This window comes from Perissodus microlepis, chromosome 11 (genome assembly GCF_051167445.1).
Source record: "Perissodus microlepis isolate ML-2025 ecotype Zambia chromosome 11, ASM5116744v1, whole genome shotgun sequence".
NCBI classification, from domain to species: Eukaryota; Metazoa; Chordata; class Actinopteri; order Cichliformes; family Cichlidae; genus Perissodus; species Perissodus microlepis.
The window spans coordinates 31,568,587-31,590,883 of NC_140471.1; the positions used below are offsets into that span (position 1 = coordinate 31,568,587).

The window sequence follows — 22,297 nt, forward strand, 5'->3', positions numbered from 1 at the left end:
CATATAAGGGACATCCACTCTTTGACATGATAAATAGCCAAGAGTAGTTGTTTTTTTTTAAAGGGTAAAACTGAGAGTTTAGAGCAGTTTGAATCTCGAGATTCTGGCTCACAGGGACTCTGCGCATACACAGACCTCATTATTATGAGGTTCGCTTTATAGACTCTACCTTTTCTGGACAGAGTATATATTTTTCAGCCGCATGCAGTTTGGATTTGTCTTATGTTTTAAATTTTACTGTAATTTAGAAAATCAAATTCACACGCACATGGATAGATGGATGGATGCCACATTGTGAATTATACTGACTTTATACTGACTTTGCTTTGCTGACTCCTGCTTCTCTCGTGCCACCATTAAGTTCACAATTGAGGTTGTATGAGTGCCATGAAATAGCATGGAGATGGTGTGATGGTTTGCACTGTTGCCTCACAGCAAGAAGGTTCTGGGTTCAAATCCAGACTGAGCCTTTATGTGTGGAGCCTGGCCAGCCTGTGTTACCTCCAGTTATTTGAACTTCCTCCTTGTATAAAGACATGTAGGTTGAGTAAATCAGTGAATGGTGTGAATGGCTATCTGTCTCTATGTGAAGGTGGTATACCGTGCAACTTGCCCTATGACAGCTGGGATAGGCTCCAGCTTTCCTGCAACCCTCATTTAATATGCAGAGGCGAACAGATTTAGCACAGACATTTATGTTCTTCCCAGGATGAGCCTAAAATTTGATGACCCTAAAACTTTCGCTGTAGTACCATGTGATCAGGTCATATTATTAATTTGTCAAATCAGTAATGATGTTTATAAGCTAATATTTACATTGCCATTGTGTTCACTTGTAATCATCACATTTAGGAGTAATTAGCAAATTTGAGGAAATCACAGGCCATCTTCCCATGAACCTCTACCCAAGAGTCTTTTCATGACTAGATGAGCTGCGCCCTGCTGGCACAATTGGAATCAACTGGAATCCACCATTTATGTGTTTGTGTTGAAAACACAGACGTTCCTGAACCTCCCATAGCTACTATTAAAACTGTTGCTTTTTCTCTTCTTCCATCCTTATATAGACCACTTCGTGTAAGGTACTTTATTGTACTTGGTAAGAATCAGCAGGTTTGGCCTGAAGTGAAGTCCCGATGGCTTTAGCAGATATCACTTACATTGGGAAGAGGCTCTGCACTGAAGAAATCCACCACTTTCCAAAGAGCTTGGGAAAGCCAATATCAGCTGCCATGACCGCAGTAATGGCACCATATTGGGAGCTGAAAGTTGACCTGGAGAAGCAATTACAGTCAAAGTTGGTAAAACAACTCCAAGGTCAGACATGGTGCTCATTTTTTTCATGAGGAGGATTGTTGTTAATGAGCCAGCCATCCACAGGGGCCAGCAGGCAGGGGCTGTTAAACTGGGCAGTGTGGTGGCAGAGGTTTTGGTTGGTTCTAGGGAGCCACGAAGCTTCCCAAACACTGTCTGATGATAAAAGATCTGGAACAACCAATGACCCCAGGAAGCACCATATAAGCTGTACAGGTGCATTAAGAGTTTCATGAATTATTTCTACATCTTTTTCAGCTGACATAAAAAAAAGCCTCAGAATTTAAGGTATAAGACTTTCACCCAACAAGGACCATTGCTGCTGATTGCTTTCCAGGATGCATTTCAGCCAACATAAGCAATTACTAACAGTACACTATTTATATGTGTTTTAGAACTTATGTAATGATGCTCACACTTAAGCGCATTTAACCAATTTGGATTTTCACTGCTCTGTTATGTTGTATATCCAGTGCAGGTCTGGAATATTTGAATATTTGTGTTGCTGAGAAATTATTATCTACTAAATAATATTTAATTAGAGCAAACAGAAATCAGTCATGGTATTCAGAGTTGAAGTAATCTGGAAAAAAAATGCAACCACTGATTTAGAAACTATAACTGTACGAAAAAGCAGCAAATAATTGACTTTGATTGGTCAAAAATGTTTATTTAAATCAATACTTTGTCCTCCTCTTTGGACTCAAAGTGGCCCATAGACCTTTTTAAGCACCTTATGCCCCTTCATGCCACTTAAAGGATACACCGATACAAACCAGCTTTGCTTTTTTATAATATCAACAGCAGGAGTCACTAAAAGCTAATCTGTTTATTATGGGAACCCAGTAGCAGCCAGTCTTATTGTATGACACCTCAGTGAAACTATTACTTCAAAACACTGGCACACATTAGAGCCCATATTTTTTTTTTCTTAAGCAGAGGAACAAATCTGATTTAAGAACGTTTTGGAAGTCAGAACCATTCCTGATCTCTAATAAAAAAGGACTGACTACTCAGCTGCCTTTTCTCAAGAATGGAAAAGTTTTATATGATTTATCTGTTTTGACTTATTCTCTGTATTTAAAATGTATAGCTAAACTATTGCATTCAGCCAACTCAAATTCAGACAAAAAGCTGAAATAGACTTCCAATCTAATCAGCATTTCTTGGCTTTTCTGCCCTCCTGTAGCAGATTAAATTGAAGGTTAAGCTCTCTGATATTTGATTTTGGTACGCAGTCTCCAGAGAATATATGCAAACTTGTAATCTTGTTTCCATTCACTTGATTCTGGTATGACAAATGAGATTATGAAGAATTATTCTGAATCATGATGGAATTTCTTTAATGAAATCCCAAAGATAGTTTTACCCTCACTGTGCCTGTAATTGCTGTTCTTATTTGGCTGAGTCAGGAATTAGTTTTTATGCCGATAAAGGTCAGAGCTGTGGAAACTTGGGAGCATTATATTTTGTTTTGTTTACTGCTGTTTGTTAATTTAGCCCAAACTGCATCCGAATGTTTTAAGTGAACCAGCAAAACCTGTTGATGTGCCAACTGCTCACATAATCCCATCATGCTCATCACCCTTTCTGCATCTAGTATACTGTTTAGCTCTCCAAAATAAAAATAAAAAACTGGGCGGGGTTGTCTTACTGCGGTATACTTTTGGCGACCAATCAAAACTTCTCGATGAAACGCACCTGAGAAGCTGCCAAAGCGAGAGGCGGGCGGGCTATATAAAACCCACTGCCCTCACATGTGTCCCCCAGCGTCGGTTCGCTTATAAGAGGCGACTGCTTCTCGTTTCCAACGTTACACTCTCTCTGTCCCCAAACGCAGCCATGCATCTCCGCGCGCACGAGTCTTGCCATTCCCTCTTCTTGTTTTGCATCCTGCTGAGGAGTTGCCAAGCCTTCAAGAACGATGCGACGGAGCTCCTGTTCTCTCACGTGAGCGCCCCGGTGCCGGAGGTCCAAAGCAACGTCTCCATGAACCGTCCACGAACCGGCGGGAGAGGAGCGGGCAGCGCGGCGCACGACAGAAGCGGTGAGTGGAGTGAGGGGACGCATCCTGTTTCAGAGGACCAGAGGATGCTCCTCTGCTTTGGTATTTTTGGAGTTTGCAATGAAGTTTATTCTGCTTTAAACTTACTTTAGAGAAAAAGGTTCTGCTTTATTGCAGAATGTTTTTTTTAATTGCTTATTGTAAATTTCTGATGTTTGGAGGTGTTTCGCATGATATGCGAATATATCCTACCATGTGTGCCTTTAGCACATTGTAGACTGTTTTTGCATCTTAAGAAGCTTTTAATTTATCTCGTTATTCTTCTCTCTGAAAAGGTGTTTGCAACTACAACTAAAACCAGTTTATGAAGATCAGGTTTAAATACATAATGCTTTTTAAACCACAAAGATCAAATGTCTTTTAATCAGGCACTTAATCCCATCATCACCATACTGTTCCCATTTACACATTCCTACATTCTTAAAAGGGATTATTTTACACTAAATCATCATCACCAGTTTGCAGACATGACTGGAAGCCTATCGGAGTGTCTAGACTGGAAAGACATGGAGCAAATTTAGGGGTGTTATAAAAGGGAAAGATGGGCAGTGAATGCAGTGAATTTGAGCACACTCCCCCCCCCCCATTGATATATTGCTCAGTGTAACACACACCTGATTGGCTGGGGTCCAGACAGGGATGCAAGGCTCTATCAGGCCGAGCAGCGGACTGGATGAAAGTGTTCTCCCATACCATTGTGGCGGATTACTAAACAGGGGGAGGGGGTGAAGTGGCAAAAGGGAGGGAGAGATCAGGCTGGAGCCTTCCTTCATTCATCAAACACTGTCACTGAGAAGGGAGGGCATTGTATATGGAGTTGTTTCAATGGACTCAAGCTTGGGTTACAGTGACAGAGGGGAGAGCAGTGGGACACTGTTTGTAGCCTACGGGAGAATAATGTTGCTGTACAGAAGTAGACCCGCTTCCCAGATTTAAAGAAGAGAGTTTTTCTGTTTCACAGTGCTGTAATTACTGAAGTAGAAATGTCAGGGTGCTCCTCTTGTATCGTGTGACTTGCCAGAGGCTGCAAAAGGGCTTATGACTAGTACAATGGGGGTAATCAGACCAAAAACTAGAGATGCAAAATTGTTCTGCAAGGAAAGCAAAAACTCTAAGTATAGCACTTGATTGGAGCTTGGCAACTGTGAGAATTTTCTGCTTTTATTTTTCACTTTCAAAAAGAGTGCACAAAGAAATCTGTGAAGTAACTAATAGTCAAATAATTTGTTGCAGCCCAGTTTCTGTCTAGCTGCCTACATATATTTCTTCATATTCTCACACGTCTTTGTTTCTGCCTACAGAGCAAAGTCAAATTGGATGCCGAGAACTGAGGTCCACTAAGTACATCTCTGATGGTCACTGCACCAGCATCAACCCCATCAAGGAGTTGGTGTGTGCAGGCGAGTGTCTCCCAGCTCAGATGCTGGAAAACTGGATTGGCGGAACCCATGGCAGAAGGTTCTGGAATCGACGGAGCAGCAACCAGGACTGGCGGTGCGTCAATGACAAGACCCGTACCCAGCGCATCCAGCTGCAGTGCCAGGATGGCAGCACAAGAACTTACAAGATTACAGTGGTCACCTCCTGCAAGTGCAAGAGGTACTCGAGACAACACAATGAATCCGGAAACAAGTTTGAGGAGTCGGCCCTGTCGCCACCGAGGCTCCTCCACAAACACAAATCTAAGAGCAAGAGAAGGTCGGGGAAGAACAGGCTGAGTGAAAACTGGCACGAGACTGAACCCTGAGAAACACTGAACATGCAGAGTGACTCTAAACCTCAAGAAGTTTTGTCTCAGTGATGTTAAGACACGACATCCAGAAACAGCAGTTGTGGATTATATGTGTGTGACTGGGACTTGATTTATGTGAACTGGTTCCTCACCATGATGAAGAACTCCAAGCAGGACTCTGAGAACTTTTCTTGACATTTTAATCCACATGCTTAAAGCTAATATGACCAGGACTTGTCTGCAGAATGTTCTCCAGCCATGAGCCATGCATAGACTGTCCTCTAGCCCTGTGCATGTGTTCATATAGTCATTTGATATACAGATGGAGATCTTTAACTAACGAAGCGCCAACACCAGTAAACACTACCCAACAGCTTAAAGGAATATTGTGTAAATAGATGTACATATATAAAATTCATGCTTTATAAAGTATGTCCATTTGTATAAAATTTTACCATGTAAGATTTATGATGTAATATATTTTATTTGGCAGCGAACCTGATAAGTGTGGCTTAAGTGCAGTCAGCATGTGGGTGAATCCTCTGGAAAAGCTTTGTCATCAATCAGTCGTGTAAAAATAACATTGTATGAAATAAATATCCTTTTTTTATCATATGTGTTGTTTCTAGTAGGAATTTTTGATTTGTTGTGTTTCATCTTCAAGAGGGCTCTCATTAAAACTTAAAAAGCCTCGGACATAAAATGCACCAATAAATTTATATTTTTCAGGTAAGAAAGCTGGATGGATTCAGCACTGGCATATAGCATGATTTCTGCCATAAACACATTTCCACCTATCTGCAGGGTAAATGGTCTTGAAACATCTCAGGAATTAGGACCTCCCAGTCCTGACCAGTGGTCCTGCAGACAGGAGCTGGCAAATATTTCCTATAATTTTTTTTGGAATTACTTCTTTACTAAAATGGGAAATTAAACACTGTAAAGTTTAAATTATACTAATACAAACAATAAATGAAAGAACAGTAGATGAAACTGATTTTGATGCTTCTGGTTTCAATTAAATTGTTTGAGTATTGTTAACATTAGGAAATTACCGGGCTAATTGTGTTAATCAAAAATAAAAATCCCCTGGACTTTTTTGGAAACCAGAAAGACATACGTACAAATGAATGCATAGACTAAAAAGTACATTATAGGTGCACAAATGTAAGTATTTCTAAAAGTTCTCACTTTTACATCCTGCGTTTTCCTCTTTAAGGACCACATATTAAAGGGAAAACACTGTTTTCTTACTTTTCTTCAAGTCACATAAACTTCACAAAGTGAAGTTCACAAACTGTCACTTTTAATCCTCTGTTGTGAAGTGTAGTTAACTTTTTAAAATCAAAATAAATACTCTACGAGCTGTTGTAAGTTCATAAATTTTACATTTGCAACTTTCAAACGCTTTTATCTTTATTTTGAAGCGTTCACCGGAAGTGTTCGCCATCGATAATCTGCCCGCTTCACAGCGGTGGTTCCCTCTTTTCCATCCACGTTTTCGGTATCTTACCCACCCCGCCCATCAGAAGGGAATGGATAGCTTTGGAAAGTAACCTACAGTGAAACCCCTCACACCCCTATTTGTAAACATATTGAGGTCAGTAATATGAACACGCGGGGTGATAACTGTGAACCGCACAGGCCCGCTCATCCCGGGATTTTCACAATGTGCGAGGCCGGGAAGAGCGACCACCACTCGGCAGAACACTGCGTGGACTTCCCTGTATCGGTGGTTCTTCCTGCCGGAGGCACCGGAGAAAGAACGGGACTACAGACACCAAAACAGTTCTGCACGTTTCTTGGCAGACCGCTCATAAGCTACACTATTCAGGCTTTCGAGAGGTAGGAAACGTCTACGATAGGAGAGGCGACAAGATTCAATCCCTGTTAGTTATTAGGGAGACACGGAAACAGAAGGAAAAATGCCTCAGCTACTGCCACCATGGCCGGATTAGTGGCTCGGATGGCCCATGGGCAATATTTAATCGTTGGCCCCCCGCAGTGCACAGTACAGTCAATATCTGATTGCTCATTAATAATCATATTAAAAATATATATAAATACTGAAATTGGGGGGAATCCTGGTTTCTAATTCAAAAGAAAACAGCTTTGGCAATTTGAGTATTTGCTTTGGCTTCAGCAAATACGGTGGGCATATTTTCCTATGTTGTGACATTATATACACAAAAATCAACTGATTGTGGATCATTTCTATTTTCAGTACATTTCCTGGCTTCCATTAGTTATGAAAATAATTTAAAATAGAGAAATATCTCATTCCCACTCATGCATTTTCAGCCTTTCTACAGCAATCATCCCTATCCTGTTGAAAAGGAGTTGTACTGAAAAAAATCTAAATCTGGTCACTTGTTTTACGCAGTCCTCTATTTGATGTGCAGATGTGGCATACATACATATTATGCTTTGCAGGCGAATGAACCCTAAGATCAGGTGTACTGGTAGGGCTGTGCGATATGACCAAAATCTCATATCCCGCTATAAGACATCTATCGTCTCGATAACGATATAAATCACAAAAATTTAACATTTTCTGTAAATTCTGTGAATCTCGAGCAGCTCGACTTGTGTGAAGTGTTTCCAGCTGGGCGTCGTGTACCTGGAGTCGAGTGTTTTAACGATGCATGCAACGATACATTTTTAGACGTAAGTTGTATCAGCCACCGTTTTCTTTGTGAGTATTTATTACACAGCGTGCTGCGGGAAAAAGCCTGTTCTAACATTTGAGTCTAAGGTTTATTTTTTAGCACCTTACAGCTCTTTTTTGCTTCTCATCCGTAAACACTCTGCATACTGTTTCACGTGATTCAGTTTATTTTGAAAAGTCTCAACACGATTTTGAGCTTTATTGTGAAAGGTTTATGTGTAAAATAAACAAGCAGGCACCCGATGGTTTTACCGTCGTTGTTGCTAATGACAGTGCATGAAAACAGGCGCTTGTCCGTCAGTAGTGTGGTTATATTAAATATAAGAGAAAGAGAGAACTTTAAGAAATTAATATAAACACTACAGTGACCATCAAAACGATGAAAAAATATTGACGTAAACAGTTTATTTTGCGACACTAATAAACAAACAATAGCGTAAAATGAAACGATAGATGTTTTTATATCGTCATCCGATATATATCGTTATATCGAACAGCCCTATGTACTGGTGCAGTGTGAGGAAAATAATTAGTTGGAAATAAGTTGCATAATATTTTTTTTTTTTGTTCCAGTAGATTTTTCTTTGCATGCATATTGGGATTAGCTAAATTTTGCACAACTGGCAGAGGGGGTCAATTGATAACTTTTTCTCTGTCATGCTCCTTCAGCTTTTCTAGCATGTTAATTCTACCTTTCTTTTTCAACCTATAACAGTCCGTTAAGCGTTTGTACCCTTTCACATGCTTTGTCCAATTTGGTGCCTCATTCTGATATACCAGAGACATTTATGTGACTTATTAACTTTTGTAGGAGTAAAATCTGCTCACTCAATTTTTTTATTTTACTCAATTTATGATTGTCAAAGCATTAGGGTATTTTTGTTCAGCAAACAAACATATTTTCTTCAGATTTTTGGCTGAATAACTAAAGTGATGAAAAGATGGAGCTACTTTGTGTTGTGATCATTGTTTGACCTCCATTACAACAATACCAAGACAGCTGGTTTTTGAAATCTGATGTGTCTCCTCTTAGCTTGTTGTCAGTTTATGTGCCTGTCAGAAAATTAACAAGCCGAAGACACAGCCTGTGTGGCCCTCCTCGAGGTTACAGGGAGGCTGCCAGGGGTCAGGGGCTGCCAGTTTGCTGGTAAAAAGTGGCTTATTTGAACCCAGAACTTCTATTTTGTTCATGTTTTTCATGCATTTTACAATCAGCTACAGCTGCACTCAGTACCTTATTAGCTTGGTTTAACATTAAGATCCAAAGCTTTTAATTTTCTATAAAATATGAGATGATACATTATAGTTATAAAACAAAGGTGCTGGCTGGCAGATTTTTGAACTAGTGGACATCCACTAGTCCCCCCACTTCACTTCTCTATGCTAAGCTAACGGTCTCTTGGTGCTACTTTCCTATTTAAGTCACGTATGTGAATTTAATGTAAACTGTTTGCAAGAGAGACAACTTTATTATTTTTTACCCAAATGCATATGTTTTACTAAATAATAAGAATACTTTAAGCTAAAATAAAACTAAAACAAGCATTTTTAGCGTGTTAATTGTCATATAAATATTATACATATTTATATTATACATGTTTAAGTGGTCAGAAAATGTCATCCAGTGTTTTGGGAACTTTTCAAATCTTTCCTGACTTTTTCCACATTACACAGCCTAAAAAATACTAAATATTTGAATACTTGCAGTCCCAATTCTCCATCTGAGGGCTCAGCTTACAAATCAGGCATTTCTGAGCTGATGTTTCTTTTTCTTGCAGTGTGCCATGGATCCAAAGCATTGTGGTTGCTGTTGCCAAAGAAAACATGGACCTGATGACGGACATCATCCAGCGGTTTAAGCACAGAAAGGTTCGTGCGGTGCCAGGAGGCTCGACACGTCACAGGTCGATATGTAATGGAGTCCTGGCTCTGGGTGAGGAGGAGAGGCCAGCAGTGGGCAGACCGAAGGTTGTCATCATACATGATGCTGTTCGGCCTTTTGTGGAGGAGGATTTTCTAGCAAAGATAGCAATGGCTGCCAAGGAACAAGGGGTTAGTGTGATTAAAATGATTAATATTTAAAAGATTAATCACATATTGGAACCTAACCTGTAATCCACCCAACACGTTGTTACATTTGCTGCTTATTGTGTGTTGTTTGGAACAGAGTTTTCATCCTTAGATTGTCTTATTTCCAGCACCTCAAATCTGACCTTTCCTGGAGTAATCTATTACATGGTCATGTAATCATCCTCTGTGTGTATGTTCCTCTTTTGCTTCTGCCTTGTAATGATTGTTCTTAAAATATCTTCAAACGTTAATATATACAAAAGCTGGCTCATAGCCAGTAAAAAAGAGGGAAGACAACATTGGTTGTGATGCCAGTAATACTTTATTTACAAAAGTAAAAAATAATAAACACGACATCTGAGGAATCAGAGGTATAAGTCGTGGCATGGAGGCATAGATAAGTGAAGTGTAAGTGAGGTGGTCTGGGCATCAAAGCGAGAACAACAAATGGAAACCTGGAGGTGTCATTCCTAGGAGGTAGAGAGAGATGACGCTCAGGCTTACTTGAGGTATAATGCAAACCCTGCACAGATCAGTCAGTGGAATGACACTGTCCACCACCGGGCCTCTGCAGAAGAAAACCTGGCAAAGCATACAGGAAAGGTACTCGGCCTAACTCGACTCGCTTATCTATAGGGAAAAGAATACAGAGCTTGGGAGCACACAGCTCGGCAGACAACAAAACACAGGAAGACTGTAACAATATATACATGAGAGGTAATGAGGGAAGGAGAAACAGATGGGAAACTAAACACAGCTGAAAGCAATCTAGACAACGAGCAGGGGGAAGGTTAAACACAATATAGGAGATGTACACAAGATACAAACAAACCACTATCAAAATAAAACAGGAAATAAAACAACTAAACATGGAAACTGCAAGGCAGTGGAACACTAAAAGGCAAAAGAAAACACAGAGACAAGACTGGAGGAACAAAATGGAAACAGCAACTGTTAAGAATAGTAAATACTAACCCAAACATAGAACCACAAACCTAAACTGCACGTCTTGAATAATCAGCTAAACACAAACAAGAGCCACTGGGAAAGTATAATACATAAAACCAACATATAAACAATGTTATATTTAAAAATAAACACCAGTCAAACATAAATCACGTCAAAAAAACAATGACAAAAACAGGATATCTGAAGGTGCTACCGTCAACTAGGAAGGAGTCATTACTTAAAGCTAGGTTCTAAAACAAACTTCCTCATTTTTCTATCGTGTTTCCATCTTCTCTACCTGTCCTGCCACCACCACTTTTGAGTCTTACACTGCCATTACATTAATAGCAGTGTAAGGTTGGACAGCTCTTTTAAACTCGAGAAACAAATCTCCTCTGTGGTAAAAAACAGTTTCTACCAGCTGCGTCAGATATCTAAAGCAAAGCCATAACTTCCTTTGAAGGACCTTGAAAAGCCCATTCACGCTCTTATCACTTCCAAATTAGACTACTAATTCTCTCTACTCGGGCCTCCCATCTTCCTCTATTCACTGGCTCCAGTTAGTTCAAAACGCAGCTGTGCGTCTCTTAACTGGTACTAGAAATTATGCCCACGTCACACCAGTTTTAGCCAACCTACATTGGCTCCCTGTTGATTATCGTATCAATTTCAAAATTCTTTTGCTTACCTTTAAAATTTTAAACAATTTGGCTCCCAGCTATCTATGCGAACTCCTTCATTTGTATATCCCTAACAAGGCACTTAGATCTTCCAATCAAAAGCTCCTGACGCAACCGAGGTCTCGTCTGAAGTCCAGAGGTGATCGGGCCTTTGCAATCATAGCTCCCAGACTCTGAAATAACCTCCCTCCTTATATTCGTTCTTCCGAGTCTTTTAAATTGCGTCTTAAAACGTATTATTTTAGTCAGGCTTTTGATTCAAACTAGTATGTTATTTCGTGGCTAGTTTTTGTTTCAAACAATTGTCATATTGTTTCCTGCCCTCCTTTTAACTGTTTCTTTTGTATTCTGTCTTATGCTATTGCTCTGACCGACTGTGAAGCACTTTGGTCAACTTTGTTGTATTATTATGTGCTATAGAAATACATTTTGATTTGATTTGATTTGAATAATAGTGGCATCATTAGGACAGATGTCATTAGATGTGCAGGTTAAGTACCACATGACTGTAAACGCATACAAAACAGCAGAGTGTATCTAACAGCGATGGCAGGTTGAAGGCAGGATCGGACACCACTGGTGTTTCTGCTATGTGCTCAGCAGACACTGGGTTTGCGGTGAAACCCAGTGTTTGCTGAGCATACACAATTATTTTCATTACAAACGTGTTCTCTGTTGTCGTAAACAACACACCTAGAAGAAGAACGACTATTAGTGGCTCTAGCTGAATTTCCCATTAATTGAATTTCCCAATGAATGAGGTGAATTTCCCATTGATTTTCTTCACTGAAACATAAAAACATTTATAAATCTATGAATTCTAAGTCTTAAACCAAAACAACAACAAAAAACAACTGCAAGGTGACTTATGACTTAAAAAAAAGACATATTTATGTTTAACAGTAAAGGAACGACACATCCCATAACTCATTACAAATCCCAGCGTCCACAACAAACAACTTCCAACCTTCTCAAATGTAATCCTTTCCATTACTGCAATGTTAATATGGTTAATATTAATGTTGTATAATAAAAATTATATATATATATATATATATATATATATTTATATATTGTAAAAGGCAGAATAAAGTCAGAATAAATTAAATAATCTTTATAGTAAGTTAAAACACAGATTTCTTTCGGCAAGTTTCACTTTGCTGGTGCGTAGTTGTGTATTTAAATCTCAGAAATTGTCATATCATGAAAAATCTGGTACGTATTCAGGAAACCTCTGTTTTCATCACAGGAGCTTGGAAAGCGTAGTGTACCTAAATGAAATTGCAACTTTAGTGCATACTTCATTTTTTCTTGTGCTTTAGCAGAAAACCAGAGAAGGCCAATTAAAGCACATGGTGTAAACACATCAGACATCCTGCTGTTTTATTTTTCTGTGAGGAGTACAAAAAAGTTAACCACACACTAAAATACAAGAAGTTCAAGTTCTCCCGTCAAAGAAAAACCAAAGTGTTTTTGACAGCACCTTTCACTCGCCCCTTTAAAACCAGATGAATCCATCTTCTCATAAACTGTTTATGAGACCGACAGCTCCATTGCTCCTGGCGGTGGTGTTTATGTCACTGGTAACACGCAGAAAACATTTAGGCTGAAGCCACGGCCTCGTTAATGAAGAAACTCACAGATTAGCTCCATTATGAGTCATGATTGAAGAACCCAAACTGAGAGAGGTCACACAGGTTATGAAAAAAGCAAGTGCTCCTTTACACAGGTCAAACATTTGTGGTGTTTCTGAGAGTCCATGCGTGCTATGTGACGTGCATTCACAGCAGGCGGTCTGGTCTTCATTATCCTGCCTGTGTCCACGCTCATGATAGAAAGTCTGTCTCTACTAAAACGTAACAGATTAATTTTGATTCTAACAGCGTGTGTAACATGCAGAAACACATGTTTGCTTTCCTTTCATTTGTTTCTTCCACACGGGCTTGCTGAATGCCTACTCCTGGAGTCTGTCTTCAATCTGCCACAGAGAGATGAAAATATTATCTCAGAAGTTGTTATTATTTTAAATATCCAAGGGAGGAAGTGCAGAGTGTGTAGTGCGTACTCTGGCTGTTCTGGTTACGATGGATTTATTGTTACTGTGAAACTGCCAGCTCATGTGATCAAGGAAATGTTCTGTCCCTGAAATTTTCACTCTTGGCTGAAAAATTATCAGAATTATTTGATGAAAAAATATCTGAAGTGAAGGCCAGTTTACTACTTGTATAGTAATAATTCATGATTCATGTACATGTTTAGTAATATTGTTTTAAAGGTCACACTTTGATCATAAAGGGCAAAAGTTATACTAAAGCGTTGACATTAACTGACTATAGAGTTTTGCTTTGACGTAAGGTAACTGCATGTGATAGACCAACTCTGATTTTCCTCTTTTAAGTGTTTCTGTCTGTTCCTCTCTCTGTTCTGTAGAACTGTATAGTCACGCAGTATTTGGTCAGACTGATTTGTGGCACCATCAGCTCATTGCACACTGCCTTGTGTGAATATTTTTGGTTCCCTTGAGTGTGTCTAATGACTACAAGCACATTCCAACTCTAATCATCGCTTCATAAATATGTGTACATGTGAATGTACTTATTCACGACATTCACCTTAAATATTTGGATTTAATTGTGCCTTACTTATGCGTTTGGAAGCAAATGTGATCCTTGTCTTATTGAGGATTTTCCTGTCTAGATATTTTAATTTTTTCTGTGTATTTTTGCATGAATATGTTGATAGATATGTATCAGTGTGCTCCCCAGTATGCTTTCTCGTAAAAGGCTTTTTGTTTTTTCTCTAGTCTCCCTTCAAAAACTATTAAAAATTGTTAGAAGCATCTGTGATAGTTTTTACAGCGAGCTTTATGGCAGTCAGGTATATATGTATGCAGAGATGCTCCATACATATGCATGCTAACTGTGAAATTACATTCCAGAGCTCAAGATAACACTGCTTTTATAGCATGAAATTATAGTTTGGGACTGACTTCATTGTTTACAGAGCTTTTCTTGTTCTCTTTTTTCTCTTATACATTCTGTCCTTGTGAACTATTGAGCACAAATACGTTAACCTAAATGCTTTGTCTTTTGTCCAAACAGGCAGCGGGAGCTATCCGTCCTCTTGTTTCCACAGTGATCGCAACCACATCCGAGGGCTCCCTAGACCACTCTTTGGAGAGAGCCAAGTACAGAGCCAGCGAGATGCCTCAAGGATTTACATATGATGTCATCTCTCAGGCCTATCAGAGGGTAGGACCTATACTCTGATGTACCTTTAACAAACAAATGGGCTGTTTGAGGCATCTTGTTTTGGGTCTTTCTGGTTTGATGCAGTTATATGCACGATAAAAAGAAACCTGACATTCTGTATTTAGCTAAGATTTCAGTTTACAAAAAGAAAAAAACGAAATACTTGGCTGTCAAGTCTTGCTGTAAACACAGGTCTGTGTGCAACCATTTCTGTAACACCCACTTCACACATTGATTGGTCAAGTGTGGGAGGTGGAAAAACAAGCTGGATTTGAGCTTTTCTTTTTCTTGTAGTTTGTTTTGTAATTCCTTTCAGGACAGAGCGTCTGTAACTGTGTGCCTTTTTCACCATATTTGGCTCTTTTCTGTGAAGGCTGGCTCCTCACCCCACTTTCAAAGGTGACTGAGGGTACACATCAGTTTAAATATTGATGTTTAACCACAGTTTATCTCTTTCAGTTTTGGTCTTTGTTTTTCCACCTTGTACTTCATACACAATGTTCACATTTTGGACAGAGAAGAAATATGGTTTGAAAGAGTGAAAGAAGCCATCTATGTCCACTGTGAACGACCATCTTTGAACAGAGGCGGTGGTTTATGGCACCAACTGTCTGCCATCTATAATCCAGTTTTGAGATCCCTGCTCAGACCCCTTAATGTCCACTCACATCCTGGGCCTGTTAACCTCAGGAAATCACATGATAGGGTGGGGCTAGACTTCACAATGGGTTCACCCGCAACCCTGGTTGATTGTGATCTTCAGACCTTGGCTTGTGTGTGGTAGAGGATCAATAGGGGGTCCATGACCCTCTTGGGGGACACTCCCATAGGGCTTAAAATCTGGGACTCTCCACCAATTGCTCTTAGAGCTGAAGAAGCTTCTTGGATGAGAGGTGAAACGTCTTCAAGAAATCTAAAGAAGTCCAGACACTTTTCTTTCCAAGGTCCTTAGACTGTTTTGCTAAAGATTAATTTTAGCTGTTAGTACAATGGTATTTTCAACCAAAGAAAATATTACTTGATGCCACAGAATTGTCGAAACTTTATAAATAACAATAGTAATTTCCTTAGCCCAACCTCATTGATTTTCCAGTGGGTTCCCCTACCTTTTAAGAAACTTCCTTTTGATTTGCTGCTGCATGTAAATAGAAAGTAGTGGTCCTTCTATGCTCGCAGTCGGAGCTTGTTGCCTGAGATGACTATATTAGGGATATCTGCTCTCATTGACATCATACATAGCTCAGTGTAGAAAAACAGGCTGAGCTTATTATCTAAAACTTGAATGAAAGAAAAGACAAAACAAAATAGGTCAACTTCAAAATTTGCAAAAATTCCTCTTAGGACTTCAAAAGTAATCCAAAATATGCAATTAAAAGTAAATTTTTGTATAAATCACACATCACAGGATAGATGGTAAAGTCCTGCAGGCATGTGTGACTTATTTGTGGTGTCAAATAATTACTAAAAACCATCTGGGAAATCTTCTAAAATGACAGATTGAGATTTATGCACTAAAACTTACATGAGTTGGATGACAAAGGGCTTTATGATTCCCATACATCATAACAGACCTTATAGTCCTTCATGGTTCAGCTGATATGCCAGAACCTGCAGGGTTTCACTCTGAAGAGCTTGTGGCATGGGTGCTATCACTTTCTCTTGGCCTCATCTGCATCTAGGAAAGAAATCACACACGATTATATTCTGCCACAGTGCAGAAGATTAGTTTGTGGAACAAAAGTGAACAAAGGCTAAGTTGGAAAAATGGTAACATAGGACTGAAATTACACGGAACGTCTAGGTGGATTCAGATTAATGTTCTCGCATGTATAGGGTGTTTTACTATGTGTACCTGAAAAATGGAAAGAATTATATGCTGACGTAAACTGTAAATGCGTTAATTGTTCTCTGAAAGCAGAAGTTTATTGCTAAAACGTAGTGGGCCAACGATATGTGAAACTTAAGTCGATGAAGTTGACCTTATTTATTTTTCAGACGCTCCCAGTTTGCTATTTCAACCTTTACTTCATTAGATGGTTCTTCCGATAGCCACTTTTTTCAAGGGCACGGCAAACTTTGAGCTAAGACGTTAAGTATGCCTTAAATTGGAGTGCCGTGTGTCTGCAGTTATTTTTACTCCTGGCACACATGGATCTTCAGATTGCTCCGAGAGGCCTGTTGGCTTTGGCCTTCTCAGAATATGAGCTCACTTTTCTGCAGTATTTTCAAGGCACACTGGAGAAGGAGGTCGAGTAAGATTGCGTCCCCCTCGCCTCCTTTTCAAACTTTTCAAAAGAAGGGAAAGTGTAAGGTATCTGTCAGGTTAAGACTCTAGGACATGCACATGAAAAATCTCTAGAGCTGCTCATTTGTAGCTTGACATCTATTGAAAGCAGAAGAACTCAGGGCTGAAAAGACAAAAGGGAGGACACTTTATCCAGTCCCCAGCAAGAGCCTTTGTACCAGGAGAAAATGCTAAAGGTTAAATTACCACAAAACCAAGAGCATATTTCTGCTGTAATTTCTCTCTGCAGTTCCATGGTCCCAGATATAAAAGACTCCCCTCTCTTTTATAGCTTGATAAAATATTACCCTGCTATAATCTCAGGTAGCCTGAATTTGTCTTTGTAGTAGAGAAAACCTCATCGCCTCAATCCAAACTTGCATGTGATCTTCAGAAACGGAGCCAGCAAAGCACAAATAAAATATTCATTGTTAAGATTAACTCTAATGAGTTTAGGGAGGGAAATGACACAGAGTAACAAGGACATAAAAACACTAGAACATTAGTCTAATTGCTCTAATCAGCATAGTTTCCAGCAACAGACAGCAAAAAAAGCTCATATAAACCCATTGCACTCTACCTGCTTCGACCCAAACAGCAAGCAGACACAGTTAGTGAAGAATTTAGCAGTATATATGGAAGTATCTTCCTTGGAGTTGATATTGTTATTCAGTGCTGTTTAATGTTGGTTCGTATCTACTGGATTCTTAAGCAACTCTTTGCTATAACCCAAGGTCTTTTTTGCCTAATTAAAGCTAAACTTTTTATTTTTTAAACTGAAATAATAAAAACTTAGTACAGTACTGTGTTCTTAATAGGAATGGGTACCGGTATCCGGTGCCATCATGGCACCGGTTCTGACATAAACGGTAGTAACCCGACCGAAAAGCAGCGCACATTTCGGTGCTTTATTTCGGTGCTTTTTTTTCCTGAGATGTCATACACTTTGAATTCTAGCCAATCATTTTACTTTTCCGAGGATAGTAGGCGGGTCCAGGTACGTATGTTCTTTTAGAGCAGAGCTACACATTAAAAATGCCCAAGGCAAAGCGGTCAAAGTCTGGCTGTACTTCACAGCAAAATATGCAAACTCAGCAGCCTGCAACAAGTGCTTTAAGGTGATACTGTGCAAAGGAGGTAACACCTCAAATCCGATGAAACACCTGGCGACGCATAGCGTTTTTTTTTTAAAGCCGAAAAATGCGCCGTATTTGATAGCTTGCTGCGAGACCTCACACCGAGCGCATCTACTGCGGGTGGGTTGCCTGTTATCGGACCCGGAGTTAGCAACATCCCCCAAAAACACGAAGAGTAGAGTCCTGGCCCCTAGCCCTGCCAGTGTAGCAGAAATGATGACGGATGATGATGGCAGCAGCAGCCGTTCTTCTCTGCGTGAGTAGCTTAATGTTGTTCGTGTGTAATTTACGTTGAGTAGGCTAACCACGTTATTACATTAATGCATGTAAGGTGAACTAGCAAACACCGTCGTAGTTACATGCAGCTGTCTTCTTGTTTGATGGCAGATACTCCCTTCACCCTGGCCAAAAAGGCTAAAATGACCAAAGAAAAAGTGGAAAACAGTTAAACATGAGAGGTTTTTGGACAAAGTTTGTGTTTTTTCCATTGTTTAAGCACTGCTTCCAGCCAAGAGTGATACCATATATGCCCTCTAGCTGCAGAAAAGGCTAACATTGTTATCTTTTTACAAAAAAACAGCTGAACATGAGAGGTTTTTGGACCAATTTTGTGTTCTCCATTCTTTAAGCACCGGTTTGAGCACCGTTTAAACACCGGCACCGTTTCAAAAGTACCGGTTTGGCACCGGTATCGGATAAAACCTAAACGATACCCATCCCTAGTTCTTAAGATAGCTAATTAAAATTAAATGTATGTATAGACAATGACTTTAGTTTTAGTCCCGGTCTACTTGGTCAAAACAAGAAAACCATCCTGAGTAGGCTTTAGTGATTATCTTTATTGCAACTGTGACCTTTACATTACTGTGAGTCGGTCATTTTTAATGTAATCCATGTTTTCAGACACTTAAATTGTGCCCCTGAAAACTACACTACATGGACAAAATTACAGGGGCACACCTATTAATCTCTGAATTCAGGTCTTTTCAGTCCCATTGCTGCAGGTGTATACATTCAGTCACCTAGCCATGCAGTCTGCCTTTACAAACTTTTTGAAAGAATGGGTCAGTCTACAGCAGAGGTTCCCAAAGTGTGGGGCCCGCCATTGCAGGGGGGGCGCGGTATGAAAAGTAAAAAAAAAACAAAACGCTTGGACACTGCTAGCATAATGGACAGGTTTTTGACGGGGCTCCCACACAAACACAAAGCAGGAGATGCCAGATATGTTTCCAAACCAACTTCCTTCCAAGCCAAATACTAGAAAATATGGTGAAGCATATCTTCCCTTTGGCTTCACCTGCACAATTGCCAAGGTAGGTCTCCCCTGCAGAATTGGTTTTCCCTTCATCGGGAGCAGCGCTGGGCTCTCCAAATCACTGACAAACAGTATCCCACATTCTTGATTTTTAGTTCACAAACACTTGTTGTAATGACTCACTACTCCTGACATTTTGGAGATGTTAGCTCTTTATACAGTAAAGTTACAGTGGGATACAAATAGTATCAGGCTGATCCCCCCCGGTTTAAATCACGGACTAACAGTATCCCACAGTTGTTTATGTTTTTGAACCCATTTTGCACAGAGAAGCATTTTTTGTATTGATGTTGAATATTATTACACAGGAAAAAAACAACTACACATAAAATAATCGCACCGTGACGCCTCTGCCTTTCTAAATGGAGGGACAGTAACTGCGTGTGTATATAAAACCTGCAGATAGTCAGATTAACAGTAACAGTATTTTGTCTCTATCTGCCATTCTGCAATTCATCTCATGTAAACAATAACGTGGCGCACAACGTGGCACACAGCGTGACGTGAAAAAAGGCACATACCTTTGACGTTGCGTGACGAAGTCTGTATTCCTCGTCCACACGTAAACGCAAAAAAGGAGTTTTAAAAAAATCTCAGTTTTCAGTGATTCGAAACGCCGTTTATGTGTGGACGAAAGACCCAAACGCACAGAAACAGCTGCGTTTTTAAAAATACCCATGTAGGCATGGACGTATTGTAAAAGAGTTAGTAATGTATTTTATTACTACCTCTAATTTATTGCAGTTTACTTGTATCTGCTTAATTGTTTACTAAATGGTTGAGGTGTGAAATAAACCGCAATGGAGTTTGAAAACAAAATATGGGTGCGTGTGGTTGGATGATGTGTTTGTGCGGGTGGTGGGTGTTTAGGTGCTGAGGGGGCGCGAACATTTTTATTGTAAAACCAAGGGGGGCCTAGCAAAAAAAGTTTGGGAACCACTGGTCTACAGAGTTCATGAAATCTGAGTGTGGTACTGTAATATATTGTGTAAGTGAAGTGACAGACCACATAGAGTTACAGAGTGACTGAGTGCTGAAGCATACAGGGAATAAAAGACTCTGGTGACACTGTAATTGCAGAGATCCTATCCTACACTGGTATTAACATCAGCATAAAACTGTGTGCAGGGACCTTCAAGGCATGGGTTTCCATTGTCAAGCAGCTTCTGTAGGTGTAATGTGTAGATGGCCAATGCTTTTGTCCATGTAGCGTATACTCCAACCTAAACTAAAACTCACGCTGTAACATATAAGAGTAAAACTAAAGCTAAAGTCTTTTGAAACAATGAAAACTAAACTGAAAGAGGCAAAATCTCTCTGGAAGCTAAGTTGAATTGCAAACAAAAAAAAACCTAAACTATAAAACTTAAACCAAAAAACCCGATTCACTAGGTTACTTTTAAGATCCACCTTACACTGCAGTGTAAAAAAGATACAGTTGTGAGACATACAATTTTGGCCATTCCTTTAACAATTTATTTATTGTTATAGGAATTTCTTTCAGACGAAAACCTGCTAACCTTTTAACCTTGACAAAATAACCAAAAAAAGCTCCTTTAAAACCTCTGTACACCACATCTTCAGCACCAAATAAAACATATCACATCTCCCACAACAATGTGGGAAAATGTCTTATGAACCTGATGAAACCAGTGTTGCACATTTTAAATCTTATTTCAGAAAGATAAGAGGGCTACAATTCCAAGAGCGCATTAGCCAAAGAAAACAACGTCCTGTGAAGCATCCGTTGAAAAATGTGGTGACGGCAGCTTTGTTTTATGAAACCTTTACTGTGTAAACATTGTCACAGTATGGAGAGTGAAATAAAAGGCTCCAGATATGGAAATCTTTTCAGCTGAAAGTCTAACCTGTGTTGCACAAAGCCGACTTATCTGAGGAGCGCCCAGAGGAAAGAAGTACCTTATTTGGCAATTTGCACATCATACCAGCAGTACATAATAAATTAGATTGTACCTGAAGTCTTTTAGTAATAAAAATGTAAGATAATTCTTAAACACAGGTGCACTAAGTTAACTAAAATCTTTCAAACCAATAAAAAGAGTCAACGCAAGAAGTATCTATGAGAACTGTTTCACATTTGGTGCTTCTGCTTAGCGTAGAAATCATAGAAGTCATCATTTAGTTCGCTAGTTTAAGAATTTGGTGCACAATGAACTTTCTCAACAACTACATGTTAAATCTCTAGGAAATTTGGGTTGGAAATGAAATGTCTCCAGGGGGTTGTTTATTATGATTTTGGTAATTGGTATAATCAAGTTTAGGTTCCCCATAGGCCATGGACAAGCATCTCAAGGTATAATGACCACATGTCCACAAATACTGGGAACAATAGTAGAAGCCAAAAATCAAATTTTCTTACTGAGTTAATTAATTCTTCACGTTCCTCAGAGGATAAACAGTTTGGATTTGTTTTTGATGTCCCAAGACAAGATATTTCTCTCTGGCAGCACATATGATTTAAAACTCCAAACAATACAACAAGTGATTAATTAAGCCACTCAGTGGTTGTTCTTCAAGCTTTTTGTGTTGATTTAGGCAGCATTTGTTTTACTGTAGGTATTGAAGATTGGATCAATGAAGAAAAGTAATGCTGTTTGCTTTCTGCATGGGCTGCTTTTCACAAAGACTGCTTGAAAATGGCTCTTGTCTGGTATAATTCTGATATTAGCTGGTTTTGGCAGTCACTGTCTGAGATTTCACAACAAAGGCATGAATCTAATATTTTTAGCCCCTCTACTATAGATTATGTCTAAAAGATGGATGTAGCCATGATGACTTCATCAAAGGACTGGATAAGTGTGTGTTTTAACAAT

The 22,297-nt window shown here is 39.4% G+C and overlaps 2 protein-coding genes across 2 annotated transcripts in view; both read left to right on the forward strand.

Annotated features, from left to right (window-relative positions):
* The first annotated feature begins 3,050 nt into the window (after window positions 1–3,050).
* On the forward strand, window positions 3,051–5,726 carry sostdc1a (sclerostin domain containing 1a). The gene is made up of 2 exons (XM_084944928.1): window positions 3,051–3,361; window positions 4,681–5,726. Exons 1-2 carry the CDS (start codon window positions 3,157–3,159, stop codon window positions 5,124–5,126), a joined length of 651 nt encoding a protein of 216 aa, XP_084801054.1. The 5' UTR covers window positions 3,051–3,156; the 3' UTR covers window positions 5,127–5,726.
* Window positions 5,727–6,545: 819 nt separating this feature from the next.
* crppa (CDP-L-ribitol pyrophosphorylase A) overlaps window positions 6,546–22,297 on the forward strand; it is a 52,674-nt gene continuing 36,922 nt past the window's right edge. Inside the window, exons 1-3 of the mRNA XM_084944126.1 lie at window positions 6,546–6,956; window positions 9,558–9,831; window positions 14,579–14,728. Of these exons, the coding sequence (XP_084800252.1) occupies window positions 6,721–6,956; window positions 9,558–9,831; window positions 14,579–14,728 (660 nt within the window). The 5' untranslated portion in view covers window positions 6,546–6,720. The remainder of the gene's footprint in view (window positions 6,957–9,557; window positions 9,832–14,578; window positions 14,729–22,297) is intronic.

What these genes read in the sequence shown, in the direction of transcription:
- sostdc1a (XM_084944928.1), top strand. Translation starts at nt 3,157, where the DNA reads ATGCATCTCCGCGCGCACGAGTCTTGCCATTCCCTCTTCTTGTTTTGC. An exon ending in CGCGGCGCACGACAGAAGCG is followed by an intron (nt 3,362 to 4,680) that starts GTGAGTGGAGTG and finishes TTCTGCCTACAG; the next exon opens with AGCAAAGTCAAATTGGATGC.